At 41.7% G+C, this 16,366-nt stretch overlaps 1 protein-coding gene across 9 annotated transcripts in view; it reads left to right on the plus strand.

Annotated features, from left to right (window-relative positions):
• The window catches only part of Ppp1r9a (protein phosphatase 1 regulatory subunit 9A), a 284,536-nt gene that overhangs the window by 253,588 nt on the left and 14,582 nt on the right, over window positions 1–16,366 (plus strand). For 6 of the 9 annotated variants that reach the window (XM_031381103.1, XM_031381106.1, XM_031381107.1 and 3 more), the window contains 4 exons: window positions 578–735; window positions 1,276–1,519; window positions 9,679–9,766; window positions 9,851–9,934. In XM_031381103.1, coding sequence (XP_031236963.1) covers window positions 578–735; window positions 1,276–1,519; window positions 9,679–9,766; window positions 9,851–9,934 — 574 coding nt within the window. The remainder of the gene's footprint in view (window positions 1–577; window positions 736–1,275; window positions 1,520–9,678; window positions 9,767–9,850; window positions 9,935–16,366) is intronic. The other 3 variants (XM_031381109.1, XM_031381111.1, XM_031381112.1) reach the window with 1 other exon arrangement.

Raw genomic sequence — 16,366 nt, forward strand, 5'->3', positions numbered from 1 at the left:
GAGATGTAATACTAGAAGACGCAGTCGCATCCTTCCCCTCACACTGCCGTGCCTTACACACTCGAGTATTTCAACTGTCTGTCTGTCTATCTGTCTGTGTAACCAGACCTTGCTTTAGGGAAACAGCTTTAACTTAAATTTGCTGTGATTAAATAAATTCTCTTCTAGTTTATATTTTTTTTACAGAGCTCAAAGTGAAATAAATTAGATATTCAGACAATTGAGACCAGAGTGGCTCAGCCTATTAGTGAATTTCTGTATTCATTGTCACCTTCTGTTACCCCCACTTGACTTTGGCAGGTGGGCTTCATCCATAGAGTTTCTAGGTCCCTTGTAACTGATTATCAAATGCCCCAACATGTATGTCCATATGCAAGTGCAAGCCTCTCCTTTCTATTGTGTTGCAGAAAGGCTTTATTCTCTCTCGGTGTCACCTGTGGAGCATTAGACAAGGTGGAAAAATCGGCTTTTGTCCCCCTTGTCACTAATAACCAGTAGCTGAGTTTCAGTGTCTGTGGTCCCTGCCCATCCTTTCTACCATTTTCTCTCACATATTACTTTGTAATACTCTTCGTAGACTTGAATGAAGCAGTCCCAGAGACAGAGCGCCTGGATTCGAAAGCATTGAAAACTCGGGCCCAGCTCTCTGTGAAGAACAGGCGCCAGAGGCCCACAAGGACACGGCTGTATGACAGCGTCAGCTCAACTGATGGGGAGGACAGCCTGGAGCGGAAGGTGAGCACCCTCAACGGCTGTCAGACTCTGCTTGCAGAGTATCATTGTCCGCCAGCGTACTTATTGAGTGTGATAGCTATTTTACTGATCTGCGCCTTACTCAGAAGAGAGTAGAACAGTTTATGTCTTTGTCTCCTAAACTTGTATTCAATTTGCTATATGGTTGTCATTTAAATCCTTTTCTCCATTCAGTAAGGTAGCCAAAAGCATTTTCTACATCGCTGTATTTCATAGTGGTGCCTTTGATGTTCGGCTGTTGTTTTAATCTAGTGGTAAATAATGAATATCTCAGTAATTGCTTCTACATGCCTTAGGTGTCTGTGTTAGCTGCACTGTTTATTTGGTGAGTAGTTCCGAACTCTGTATTCTTGGCAGTAAGCCGACAAGTAAAAGTTCTTTTCCCAGAGAAAAGGCGGGGCCACTTCAAAGTAAATGCTTCCCAGCCCTGGTACTCTGGCATAATCTGCTCTATAACCTCTTATACCAGCAGCCCTCAGACACTCTATAACCACACACGTTACCAAATCGCTTCTGCCCAAGGGTTGGAGAGTTTCTTCTCCAGAATCAGAGTGTGGTGTTGCCCTCCTCACCCCCGTGACAAGCCCTAGGGCCTTCTCATCCCACCACGTGACCGAGTCTCCAGGAGGATCACAACAGCCAGAAAGGGACCCTTTCTCCTCTGTCTCGGGAGACACTTCACCCTCCTCGCCTTCAGCATCTGATCATGATGCAGAGGACTCTCCTTGCTGCCACCAAGCCACCGAGAAAGCATTACAAGAGAAAGGTACGTCAGTTCTGTTCTCTTCTTCCCCTTCAGTTTGATGTGGCGTCACTAATACTACAGTGTGTATGGTGTAAAACTAGTTTTTTCTCGTAGGCATACAACCTTATAGCACTGCTTTGCTTCTGTCTTAGGGGATAAGAGAACTCCCACTTCCATGCAGTTTGTTTCACTTGTTTTTACTTTTGCCTGTCAGTTTGATACTTTTATCCCTTTATCCTGGCCCAAACTGACTATTATGGGAATGTTCTGGTCTAAAGGTTGTGAACGCTATCACCTGGAGTCTCCATGAACACTAACAGCCATGTGAGGGGAAATGTGAAGACCAAGTGATGGTAAAAAATTAGCAGTTGATGGGTTTGTGTTTAATAACCTTTCTCAGTACTGATGGTGATTATAATAATCATTACAGTGATCAGCATTGCAATGCAACAGGATGGCACAGGAAAGACAAATGCAGAGTGGGTAGTCAGGAGCCAAAATAGGCTCTTCTAATGAAGCTAGAACTTCAGAGTGGTACTTATAGACTTGACTTTTAAAACTATGTCTTTTATTTTATGGGCATGGACATTTTGCCTACGTGTTTAAGCAATGCCCTCAAAGGTTAGAAGAGAACATCACATCCACAGAACTTGAGCTATGGATGGTTATGAACCACCATGTGGGTTCTGGGAATTGAACCTAGGTCCTGTACAGAAGTAGGCAGTGCTCTTAACTACTGAGTCACTGTCTTTTAATCATTTATTTTGGTATATAAAAGCAATAAATATATGTTTAGATAAATTGAACAGTACAGAGAAGTATAAAGCATAAGGTTTTCTCCTTTACATGTGATGTGTTCCTTTAAGGTAACAATGTAGTCATGTTATTTTTTGTATAAACAATATAATTTATACATTCATAGCAGAAATTATTTTGAGATATATGTATATATAATATATATTATGTTTATAAACTTCCATTTTTAAAAAGTGCACTTACTAATCATATCACTCTAAAACATTTTTTACAAATAATATTTTTTAGCACCTATCTATGAATATATACATATATTTAAATAACAAATATGTATATATGTATATATTTAAGTGAAACCTTATACCTGTCTATTAAGAATTATATACAATTATATATGATATATACAATGTATATTAAGAAATATATTCATAGTAGAAACTGGAGAGATGGCTCAATGGTTCAAGCATGTAGACCCAAGTTTTGATCCCCGGCATGCAAGTAAAAGCTAGGCATGGGGGCATTCATCTGTAATCACAGTTGAGTGAATACAGGCATATCCCTGGAGCTCACTGGCCAGCCTGGCCAGCCAAGTCCTTGAGCTCCAGGTTCAGTGATCCACAGCATCTTAATCAAGAAGATGGAAAGCAACTGAAGAAAGACACCTGACCTCCATTTCTGGCCTCCACATGCATACACGTACACATATGCATACACATAAACACACACACACAGGGAAAAGGAGTAATCATGGTAACCCTGCTGTGTGATTTCAAAAACAAAAACAAAAAGAGAAACATGGATAAATGATTTGCAGTGGATCTGTATAATCCCCATACAGCAGGAAATGGAGTAAACTACAGACATAGCTGGGACAAGACCTTGATTGGGTAAAGAAGATTACAAGAGCTATCTAGTCATATTTATAGAGAGCAACGATGGCAGATTATTTAGAGGTGTACACAAAATTTGGGGTTGTAAATGGGAATGGCAAACAAAGTGTGCTGCCTGGGACGTCAGAGTCAGGAAGTAGCGTCAGGAAGAATGCAAGGAAACCTCACTCCTAAATGCTGAGGGGCAGGGGGGGCAACGGGCTGTTTGGTTGACTCTTACCAACAGTCTATACATAAGACAGAAATATTCTGGATTTTAACTGTCAAAAAGCACTGGATGTACAAAGTTAATGAATGATCTCTTAGTATTTGAATAACTCCAAAGAACAGATTCCTTTTTTAAAAGTAAAAAGCAGACAGAGAAATCAAGTCACAGTTCTCCAAAGAGGTTTCTGTTGTTTTTTATGATCTGAAAAGGAGAATAGCTTTGCTGATGATCAGAGAGATAATACTTTAAATTAATTTCCAAAATTGCCAGCTCCCAGATTAGATGGAGAGGCTCTTCCAGAGAGCAACAGCCCTGGAATGCACTGCACGCATGCACCGTGGGCACAACCGCAAATCACTGTACATTATAAAGTTACAGGCATTGAACACAGAACCCCAACTGACTCCGCAGTCCACAGTGCTCTGGGATTCATGCCAGCACTGGCATTCTCCTGAGGCACTCTACTGGGTTGCCTTACATCCTCCTGTCAGCTGCTAGACCCCCCCTTTCAAAGATAAAGACCTGCTCACAGCTCTTCAGAAGCTGTGAACCCATGAGGCAAACACCATGCTTAGCACAGAACACTAGTGGAGGCAAAAAAATTCTGTCAGACCCACTAAACAATCAGGCATAACTGTCGGTTTGGTGAACAGCTTCACTGTGATGTTGGCTTACTTCAAAAACAATTAAAGGTTTTCAAAACCTTTGATTAATCTTTGATTAATCAAAGCGTGGTTATGACAGCACCTTCACAGAGCTAGACTTCCAGTAAGTTCTCTGTCATCTCCTAAGCTTGCACAGGTAGTTAGTTATTGGGAAAAGGCCAAAGCAGAAGCTCATTCTTTGGAGCTGCTGATGCTTGGAGTCCCACTGTGTGAGTCTATGAGACATAGTATAGGGCAGGGTTGTTACTTGCATTGTTTTGTTTGGTTATTTGCATGCTAGAGATTGGAATCAGAGCCCCTCACTTGCTAGACGAGCATTCTCCTTTGAGCTGCTCCTAACCCCACAACTCACTATCTAAAGGCATAATGATCAGAGAGTGAACCCTTATCCAAGAAAACTCATGGGGACTTTCAAAGGCAGCATAGTCTTATCTGGATTCCCTCTGCCTTTTACTCCTTAATTGATGACTGCTTTGAAGTTGGCAGAAGAGTAATAAGCAGATGTGAAGCATGCTTCATGGGCCCTTAGCAGAAACAGAGCAGGAGAATGTGAACATCTCCATTTCCACAGTGCTGTCTTGTCTGTGGCTCCTTTGAAATTAACCAGAACCAAAGAAGGGGGACAGGGTATTTCTTCTCCAGAGACCAAGATCTTGGACTTTCTCTTCCTCAGATCTCCTGCACTAACCAGACTGCTGGGTAACTGAGCAGAGCAGTTCATTGACCTTTTATTCAGTACTAACATATAAGCAGATAAGTGGAAAGCCTCCCATAACATACGATCTGGACCAGGGTTTCTGGAGTTGGAGTCAGATATGAGGACCAAAAGCAGCTCGGGGAGGAAAAGGTTTATTTCATCTGATACTTCCAGATAGCAGTGTATTGTCCAGGAATATCAGGGCAAGAGACTCAGGGCATGAATCTAGAAGGAGGAACTGATGCAGATGCTACAGAGGAATACTGCTTACTGATTTACCCTAAACATTATTTTCCAAACTCCTTCAGATCAGCTCTCTGAGCACTCTCAGTTTGTTCTCTCACTACCCTCCCCCAGGCTTGTTTGATGGTAGACTTGTCCTCTCCTGAGCTCTGTTACCCCACAGACCTACACTCTAATCTCAGTATCTCCACACCGTGGACGATGTCACACAGTGATATCTCATCCACTGGCTATCAGACAGTGCCCTGAAGAACTGAGGTACTGATCATCAGTTTTCAAGAGCCCCAATTTCAATAATATACACACATCTAATCAAGTTCAGCATGTTGAATCATGCTGCCAAAAACTCTGAAAACATTCTATACCAAAATAGTAATTTTCTGGCTTACTCTGGGAGGATCAGCTGTCAGAGTAACTACTAGCCTTCAGTCATCCCATTCTCTCCTAGGTAGTGGATTCATAAATCAGAAAGTTACTCAGTGAGCGTACAATTAGAATCAAATTAACTGGCTGTGTTCATGGAGTGTGCTATTAGCATGCTGGTGAACTGCCCATTCCTTTAAAGCTTTCTTTCCTCCCTCACGGTTTCTCACCCAATTCCCTAAACAGACCGAAGTGTCCTTCAAACACTAAAGGAATCCTATGCTCCCTTTGATGAGATTGCTAATCCAACAAACATTACTGGAATGGGATGTCCCTTCATTGAAATAAAACTCTAGAACATAAGGTTCTATAACTCCTGGCATCCCTTGCTATGAGACAGATCCACTCATCTGAGCTGGACTTAAAGTTCAGGTGTGATTACCTCTGGCACCCTCAGCATATGGCCTTTCTCTCTCACTGGCTTCTCAGTGAGGGAAATAAAGAGGGCTTTATCATACTTCCAGGTACAAATTTGACCTCATGTGTATACTCTTGGTTAGCTAACACTGCACCCCACGTAAGACCCAGGTCCTTTATTTGGCTTTGGATCACCCACCCTGCATTCCACAGTGGTTTTCACTATTACTCCTGCCTCTGTGCCTTTGTGTGCAGTGACTGACTTAGGAGTTAAGTAGTTAGTGGTGACACAAAAAGTGTGTGGCAAATAATTAGTGCTCAACAAACCTATTGATACATTACTAAGTTTGACTCTCCAGACAAGTAATGCTGTTATCCGGATGGGCCAGCCAAAACCAACAGCCACTTGTTTTGCAAGGGAAGAGTTACTAGGATGCAGCCACACTTTTTCAGCCACATAAGCATCATATAAGCTTGAGAGGGAGACTGAACATCTTCCCAACATGAAATATGAAGTGTGAACTCTCTGACACATATAGAGGAGATGTCTTCATGATTGCTGGCTAGAAGTGTGATTCAGCCAGCTCACCACTGCTTTCTGAACTTGGAGACAGGGTAGTCACTGCTGACTCTTTGTCTAGATTTTCAGTCATGCATCATTACGTTCCATCTACCAAGTCACTTACAAAGGTGGGTAACATGACACAACGCTTTATTACAACCCTAAGCCTATCCCTCTGCTGCCTTACTAGAATTGGAAGTTCTCTCCATGTGTCAGTACCTCCAGTGCATGTCATCATGTCCTCTCATATTTGAGAGATGAAGATAGAAGGAACCCTGTGTGTGCTGTCCCCATGACTTACCTGTAACTGAATGCCAGTTAAGTCAGCAGAAACAAAAAACAAACAAACAAAAAACAAAAACAAACAAAAAAATGGTGTGTCTCCAGAGGGCTGTAAGACAGAGTTCTGTGGCCATAGGAGGGTGAAAGTGCTTCTTTTCTTCCTATGGGAGCAGCCCTTTGCTGAGATTTGATCTCTACACTTACAAGGCAGTGAGAGTTTTCCCAGTTGAGGTTACCTAGAGCAAGTCAAGCACTCACTATCAATTTTCTACTCAACGTCAGGAGTTAGTATTTGACATTTCTGTGTGACTTTAGCATACTGCTAAAGCATTCTCAGAAACTTTCATGGAGTTAATATCATCCTAACTAGAATCCATGTCTTCAAAGACTTTACACAGTTCCCTTCTTATTCATATACTGCACTAGGCCTCTTGAATGTAGATATACATAACGTGTCATTACTGAGAATAGGGAAGACACATGCTGCTCTGTTGGTAACTTCACCTAGGAAGTACAACTATGTGACCACCCAAGGACATTTAAAAGAAAAAGGGAAGGGTAAGGAGATGCAGAAGGAAGAGTGCCAGCGTGGATTCAAAAGAGTGAGCTGTCTCAGTGGCTGCAAGTGTTGGTTTCTTCAAGCTTGTGATACTGGGTGTAAAAGCCAATCGGATTTACCTGTCTATGGCTCTATGACTTGACTATTTTAAGTACTTCACCCTAATACTAGGAAACCACAGACTCTTCTGGAAAGAGAATAAAAAGAAAAGGACTGTGGCATGGGGAAACTGAGCAAGACAGTGCAGGAGGATACTTGTGAAGGAGAAGCATAGGCAGTGTCAGACAGATTGGTACAAGAGCCTTGACACTTGTGCGGCTTAGACAGTACTGAGAAGACAGTAAACCAAAGCCTGTCTCAGGTTCAAGACTTCATAACATTTGTTTTATCACAAATAGAAACACAGAAATCAGACACATTGTATGGGAAATACGATTAATTTCCATTGAAATAAAGGAGGTCCTCAGTTCAAGAGAGAAGCCAGGTCAGGGAAATAGACTTGGACATTCCCATCATGTAAGAAGTGACAGTCAAGTGTCTTATCAAATAGATGGCATCCAGGAAGGACTTTTGAACTCAGGTGCCCAGAGAGCATGTATTAGTTTAAAAAACAATAGGCAAGTGGCTGAAGTCTAAAGCTGAAGTGCCGAACTTCTGACTGATCACAAAGGTCATATTGGGGCGGTTTCTAAAACCTAATGGACATCTTACAAAACACTAAATAATTATGCAGAAATATAATAATCATCTTTCATTAGCTCATGCCAAACCTGGGTTGATTTTTATGCAGACCAAACATTCTGATATATATTAAAAATTAATTTAAATGACTTAAATGATAAGGGACACTATTCTTTAATTTTGCTTCATGATTTCAGTGTTCCTTGAAACATCTTTGGCAAATGTGTGAGATAATGATGTGAGATTGCCTAGCAACAAGCTCTGTGATGGGCAGAATTGGCTCTTAGTCTTAAGATGTCCAAATACTACATCACTAACAGGTTACAAAGAGTTTCTGTGAATATTGTCTCAGCTCTTCATCTCAACACTCATTAAATGTCTTCCAGCTACCCCTATTTCAGAAAATAATTAAACAAGCTCCTTTTAACTTTGTACTGTCCTAGCCTTTAAGAGTTCTTTAGGATTGATATGGAAGAATTCATCTCATTTGTTTCTTTGGCTTCTATTACAAGAAAATTGAAAAGCTGCTTTTTTAAAAGTACCATTAGCAAAATTACCTTAGAAGGCATCTACTTTTTAATGGGTATGTGTCATACCTATGGCTGTTTAACTCAGTTACTCAAAGAATAATGATATAAATATTCATAATCAACAATTGAAGCAAGAAATGGATTGTTGACATAGTCATTATCCAACTCTTGTATTTCATCGTGTAAATTTCAGGAAATTATTTTAATCTCCTGAGAACCATTAACAAACAATATGAAAACCTCATCGCTAGGAAACCTTGGCATATCTGTGTTCTCGGCTGCTTTAAGAGCTTTGGAACCGAACTTCTGAATAGTAACTATGTGTACTGGTGTCTGATTAGAAATGTATGCTCAAGTAAACAAAAATCACAAACAAATAATCTATAAACTTCAGTGAACATTGTCTTAGACTGTCTGTTTTCTATACATCATTCCATGTCAAGTCCCTAGACATAAAAAGGAAAGAATAAAAGGAAAAGCTAAAGGCCAGTGCTAGCAATTAAGAAGGAAGTGTGCACGCACCCATCCCCCTCGTCAGAGGTGGTACGCATGCCACTGGTAGATAGATCCCACTAAACCCCATTCTCAAAGTCTTTCTTCTGGTGGACAAAATGTCTCATGGCTTCTACCCTGAAGAGTACAGCCTCAGTCATATAGGTACGACTCAGTCAGCTCCAAGTCCTTGGAAGGCTTGGGCAACTTTGGTATCATGGTAGGCCAGACAGTTGTGCTCCAACTAGCTCTTCAAAAGTACCTTCAAAACATCTATTTGGTTTCTGCTATAGAAGGTGACCCCAGGTTCTGCCTTACACTGTCCCAGAATTGGCCATGGGCCACTAGTATGGGCAAGCTCAAAGAGGAAATCATTATTCTCAGTTGCTTTCTGAAGTTTCCAGACCTTAACAGGTAATGTTTTCCATTGGGATTTGAGATTCAACTGGGTTTCTTCAGAAGGTAGGAAAGTCCCAAACCAAGAAAGCAGAGGAAGATGAAACTCAGACCTTCACTGCCCAGAGTAGGAGCCAGGGATGGGGCCAAGTCACCACCACACGCGCTGTATACCTGCTGTGAAGTGAAAGCAGTTACTCTTGGTCATTTCCTTGGTTTCCACATGTGTGAAGCTGGTGTCATTGAGAGGACCTTTCCTGCTCAGCTGAATGTCCCCGTCATGACTGAGTTTCCTTTGTCTTCTGAACAGGAAAAACAATATGTTCTTATACATTAAACAATTTGGGCCAAACTCTTACATTCCAAGATACCCTGACTTTTGCTTTGCGGCTTAAAATATAAAAATAACTGATATTTTCTCTATGTGTCTATGTCCTAGACGATGACAATTGTCCTAAATCACTAAGAACATCCAGTTCATTCATGGCACAAAGAGGAAAAATTAAGCAAAAGTTTGCGGGTCTGGGGTAAGCACTGCCTTCTGAAAACACAGTCCTGTAAGGGTATATTTAAGAGGTACCTTCCTCTCTGACTGTATGCTGTCATTGCAGGGCACCTTTGCGAAGGAATCCCAACAAGGGCAAGAAATGGAAAGAAAAAGAAAAGGAAGCCAGTAGGTTTTCTGCTGGTAGCAGGTACGGGTGGGTGATTAAGAATGTACGTTTATTTCTTTTAGCTAACTCTCTGCCCCTCTTTTACTGTTAACCAACATGGGTGGTCAGTGTGTCTAAATGCAACTAATGGACTCAGATTTGTGCTGAGAGAAAATTAGTTTACCGCTATCTTCAGTTACAGCTTTGAGCATACCCATTGGTCACTAACTGCAGAGTTGTAGCCACCTCAACAATTTCATTAGGTACTCACTGAAATCCACCAGTGGGGGATTTCAGACATATTTTGAGTTTATTTCTATTTTGTGATGGGGTTTTTGATTGTTGGTTTTTGTTTTGTTGTTGGCTGTCTCTTCACTTTATTAATACCATCCTTTCTCCACATACTCATCGAATGGGGTCTTTTTGCTCTTGGCACCGTGTTGGCAATCTACATTCTTATAAGAATGGCCACCCACCATCTCTTGCTGGTCTCAGCTGTTTAGTGGACTCAGAAGTACTATTGACTATGCTTACCTTTCAGTGGAAAAAAAAAATAGAGAAAGAACTAAGTTTTGAACAGCATTCGGTCAGGTTTTCCCAGTTCCACTCTGCAGTTATAGAATTTAACAGATTTATGTAAGGAGGCTGTAGATCATGAACCTCTGAAGCCCACATGTCTAAATCTCACTTCTGTTGCTTGTAAATATTGGATAAGTTGTTCAGCCATCTCTGCCAGTTCTCTCATATAAAGTGAGGGTAATAATGGCTTTTTTATATGGCTAACGGGAAGTTGGATAGGATTGCATACAAAGTATGCAAATATTCTGTATATACTTGATGCATAGATGGGATTCAAAATCATTAATGATGACAATTTGCTATTGTTGTTTTTACTTATTATTCAAAGTGGTTTGACACTTACCAACTTCAATTAATCCTTTTAATAAGATTGGAAAGGCAGATTGTAGAACCATTCTTTCTTAATGAAGAATTTCTCCATCATTAAACTTAGTTGATTGTCCCCAGGTTGGCCGTAAGTCACTGAGGACAAAGATGGGACTTGTGCCTCTTGTCTAGTTGCCTCTCCAACATACCTTGCCAATGGTAGGCACCAACACATCTCATAATCATTACATGTCTTACAGAACTGGGGAACGATAGTAACTCTTACTGTTTCTCTCAGTGTCATAGACTAGTGAAGAAACAAAACCCTAAGAGACTAAAAATCACTTGGGGACCACTTGGCAGTGCCAGCCACTGCTTCGTCATGTGTCCCACCACTGCTTCATCATGTGTCCCGCCACTGCTTCGTCATGTGTCCCGGCCCTTGACAATAATACTTGGGAGGAAAATGGGTTGGAAAATGGAGAAAGAATTCAAGATTTAATTAGTTTTGCTAGTCTGGTTTTCATTTATGTTCTGTAGTGGTAGAATGCCCTCCATATTTTGAGGGAATCTCAAGAAAACTAAGTACATGCGAGACTAAGCAACTCAGAAGCAGTGTAATCTTGAGTCTGTAAACTTTTAAAAGTTTTTATGACATTTAAAAAAATATCTGTTTTGTGCCTTAAAACTAAGCACTATTGACCATACTCCAAAAATAGCAAAGCCACTTCCAAGAGAGCAGATGCTGAGCAAAGCCACAGTGGAGAGGCTCTGCCTGTGAGAGGAGCTGCCCCACCTTTGATAACGCAGCCACAGAGCAGTATTGGCCTCGCAACTTCGAGGCTCAACCCAAGAGAAACCTAAGTGTAGAAGCTTGCAGAAGAGAGTGTCTGAGGAGTTACAAGTGGAAGTCAAGCATGGGTTGAGGGTGTTGTGGGTGCTGGCTGTACTACAGTGAGCTGGAGGTGGTGTCACCCGTACCCTCGCTACCCACAGTTACGGATATTTGACCCATACCCAGGTTGCTAGCTCAGCTGTCTCTTCAGCTTTGTCTTTGTAAAGCATTCTTGATTCTCATTGGACACAAATAATTACACATGTACTAACACCAGAAAATAGTTTTCAATTATAGTTGTAATTTTATAATTATTAATAATTATAGTAGAATTTTGGTGGGTTAAAAAAGAGGTTATATAATTGAAATAGAAAAACAGAAGAGAGAAACTTTCCTGCTTCAGAAAAACAATTTTGAACTGTCAGAGTTATTAGGTATCACATAATCAAACCAGCACCTGTTCTCCTACATGGGCTGATAATGGGCCCAGAACCTGATAAAACAGATTCCCAGAAGAGCAGAACTACCTACCACCCAATAGGAGCTCTGTGTAGCTGGTCCAGTAGGTGCCCACAAGTAGGGGTCACACACATCCTCCGCTCCAGGGAGTATCCTGGGTCAGTCACAGAGAAGAGTGGGGGATGGGTTCTACCTCATGAAGCTTCTTCTGCAAAAGCAGCAGCAGAGCCCCAGAGTGAGCTAATAATCTTATGTCTTAGGCTTTCTGTCAAGTCCCCGTTAGGGTATCATAATCTGTGGATGTCATCAATCAGCTCTCACCTATAGAAGTCATCAGTCAGCTCTAACCTGTAGCTGTTAAACTTGAGAGGGTAAGATTTTCACGACATTTAGTCTAGGTTGACACTTTTTCTTCCCCACCGAGTTTACTCTACTGTGATTCTTGTGAGGACATAACTCAGATACACGAACAGCAGGAGACCCACAGAGAAAATAGATGAGGATAATGATCATAATAAATAATCCCAGGGAAGAAATATGATTTGTGTGCACCGTAAACACCCTGATTTGCAAAGCACCATAGGAGACAACAAGCAGAAGCAGAAGCGTCAGGTTACCAGAGCCAGTTAACCCTGAGAGGCACACGCCTGAGCCATAGGATCAGCCTTTACCCTGGGAGGCACACGCCTAAGCCATAGGGTCAGCCTTTACCCTGAGAGGTACATGCCTGAGCCATAGGGTCAGCCTTAGGTCATCCTGGATTATAGAGAGGTGAACACTGGTTAGTGGTTAGTAAAGCACCTACTTGGAACACTAGTTAGAAATCCCAGTTTAGATTCAGTGGACAACCGTGTGTGTGTGTGTGTGTGTGTGTGTGTGTGTGTGTGTGTGTGTGTCTGTCTGTCTGTCTGTCTGTCTGTCTGTCTGTCATAGTATCATCTTAGCCCCTTAATGAAAACAAATGGCATAAGTCAAAGTTCAGAATCTAGGTTCAAAACTCACTTCTGCCTTAACCTGTCTCTGCCTCAGTTTTCTTGTCTGAAAAATGGAGCCACACACATATTCCTCATATAATGGTCTATAGACTTTTGGGAAGTCTGAGAGGGGTCACGTTTAACAAATACACATTGCTATCTTCATCATTTCCAATACTTAGAGAAAGTTTGCTTGGAGAGAATTAAAGCATTCTTTGTGTATTATGCTGGCAGGTTTACCCATCCAGGATGACATTCGTGATAGCTTGGAAATCAAGTAGTTCAATAGATTTCGCTGGTGGCAACCCTTCAAAGATAATATTTCTCTCAAAGCCTTTGGATAGCATGCCATGCCAGTGAGTTGAGATTGGATCCTATGACAGGTGCCCGGGAGGGCTGCTTTGCCCTGCTGCTGTGTACGGCATAGGCCAGCTTGAGAGCCATCTGAGCCGAGTAGAGGCACACTCACTAGCAGAACAGGGGTTGAGGTGAACGTGTGAGTTTATAAAGGAAAATGCCTCATTGGCACTTGGGCTGGGCTGGTCCCAGAGAGAACTACTGGGAGGTGCAGGGTCCATTTTCTAGGGTCTCGGTTTTGTTGATAAAGTAAGAATAAACCTGTGGGGATGTCAGTGACAGTCATATTGGAGTCAGAGAAAATGAAAGGCAGGCAAGCTAGAGATAGCAGCAGTGGCTGGCAGAAGAGAGGGAATGAGGAAAGAGGGAGAAGGTGCCATGGGAAACAGAGGGAGAGAGAAAGAACCCGCAGCCTCTGTTCTGAGCTCTAGTCCACACAGAGCAGGGCCTATCTGAGGCACAGTTGAGCCACTTGGTGACGGTTACTCTGAGAGGATGGAGAGCAGCTTCTGTGTGGAGAGCAAGGGATGGAGTTAGTTTCCCTTTAGCCTCCTTAGCTGAGAGTCAGAAGGGGGTTGATGACTGGTTTTGTCACCTTTAACCTCTCTCCTTTAGCTTTGTGGTCAGTTTAAAGTCCCTGCCATTGGCTCATCTTTAACTTTGCCACGGTTAAAAGCAGCCTGTGCATCTTCATCAGTTACATACTTGGCTTCTGATGGTTAGTTTTTAATCTAGCAATGGGAAGCCAGTGCTTGAAAATAAATTAGAAGCAGGTTGGAGAATTACCATTATTGTGACTGAAATCTGCCTCCTTTTTAATTCTTTAATTTCCTATCTAGCAGGTCATTACTGACCACTGATCATTTATCTCAGAGGAAGCCGACATTGCTGTCGCATGTCCTATCCAGGCTTGGGAAAGAATGGCTGCCCAGAGTAATCTCACTCCTCCCTTTCTGCCCACCCTCCCCACATAAGAGCAGTCACCTCTATGCAGCCTCTGAGTAACTGCTTGGCTCTGGTAGAGCCAGCTGACATACCTTCCAAGGGCTCTCTGTTGGCTGTATATGTCAGCTTAATAATCTGAACACCCCACAAATGTCTCTCTGAGGATATAGCTCAGTCCTTAGAGTGCTTCCTGAGTTTCACCTCAGATCCTAAAGTAAGTCTAGTGGCCCAAGGCTATAATCTCAGCTTTTGGGAGATGGAGGCAGGAGGATCATAAATTCCAAATCATTCTTTTGACTACACAGCAAGTTCAAGGTCAGCTAGGGGTACTTGATACTCTGCTTCAAAACAAAGGAAAAACTTCCTTAAAAACATCCTATGTTAAATTTGAAGCATAAGGAGGACTCTAAGCATCTCATACTCTCATCAGTTTGGTTGACCTTATATATAAAATGCAAATCTCAAATGAGTGGCCCGAAGAGATGGCTCAATCAGAAAGAATTTGCCAAATATGCATGAGAACCTGTGTTTAGGTCCCGACACCCATGTAAAAGCCAGGCTTGGCAGTGCACTGGAGCAACAGACAGGTAGATTGATAGGGCTCCCTGGTAACCCAGCCTCCACAACAGTGAGCTCCACATACAGTGAGAGACCCTTCTTCAGAAAAGAGAAGGCGAGCTTAGAAGAGAAAGATATCAGATACTGTCAACCCTTGGCCTACATACACACATGCACACACATATTAACATGTACATACATCAAAGGAAGGGGGGAAGGAAGGAAGGAAGGAAGGAAGGAAGGAAGGAAAGAAGGAAGGATAGAAGGAAGGATAGAAGGAAGGGAAAGAGGTTTAGATCATTAAAATGAGTTTAAATTTTCAAGGGTGTATCTCAGATGTAGAGTGTGTGATTAGTGTGCCCAAGACCATAGGTTTAATCCCAAACACCAAAATTAAGGAAAATAAATGTTAAATGATACATTCTGGTCAGATTTATAACAGCACACCTTTATTAAGTACCTAAGCAGTGGATATATTGTCCTGAAATTAACATCTGTTTTTAGAGCATGGGTCTATATGATCCCTTTTCAATTTTCAACTTAAACCCTGCAGAGGAAAGGGAGCAGCTTGGCTATCTCCTGGGAGTCTAGTGTGAGGCAAATGGACCCTTGGCTATTGACCAGAAATGCCAACCAGAGTTCTGGATCTTGGAGCAGATATCCAGGGTGATTGAGCCTGAGAGTCAGTGGGTTATGTGTTTCTAATGCTACCCACCAGGATCTCTAAATTCACTGTGGATGGAGCTGGCCTCACAGCCTCAGACTCTTCGGTGGGTATTAGATCCTCTTAAAATTCCTCCCTCTGACTTAGAGAAATGGGAGTCTGGTCTCAGCTATTGCTCTTCAGTTAGCTTCCTTCACAATCTACATATTTCTGTCGTCCTTTATACTTTTTCTGCTTGGCAATTTGTGAACTGTAAATGATATTTCGATGATATCTGACTAGACTCTGAATACTTCATATACCTTATTTGCAGAATGAAAACAACAAAATATCACCGTAAGATATTTAACAGAAAAAATAAAATTTAGGGTGTTAACACAAGGATAAATGGATCTCAGAGAATAAGTCTGAAATTTAAGTGCACTATAGAGTTATTAGGAATAAACCAGTTGACGACCAGAGAGGGTTAATGCAATGACATCTTTGACTTACGAAAATTAAATTTGATGATAGTTGTTTCCTCCAGTTCCTAGCAGTAAAGCACATGAGAGCATACTATGGCAGGGACTTGGCATTCATTGATTTTTTTTTTTTTTATGTTGAACTTTGGTGTGTTAACCAAAGGTGAATAGAGTGCAGAACACCTGGCTCCTTGAACCCGCTGGAGGTTATATTCAGACCCACTAAAAATACATTCTACTAATCTTGATATAGAAAGAAGAAGAAGGAAGAAGAGAAAGAGGAAAGGAAGGGAAGGAAGGAGGAAAGAATGAAGGGGAGGAGTGAAAAGCAAGGGA

Source organism: Mastomys coucha, unplaced genomic scaffold (assembly GCF_008632895.1).
Source record: "Mastomys coucha isolate ucsf_1 unplaced genomic scaffold, UCSF_Mcou_1 pScaffold20, whole genome shotgun sequence".
Taxonomy (NCBI): domain Eukaryota; kingdom Metazoa; phylum Chordata; class Mammalia; order Rodentia; family Muridae; genus Mastomys; species Mastomys coucha.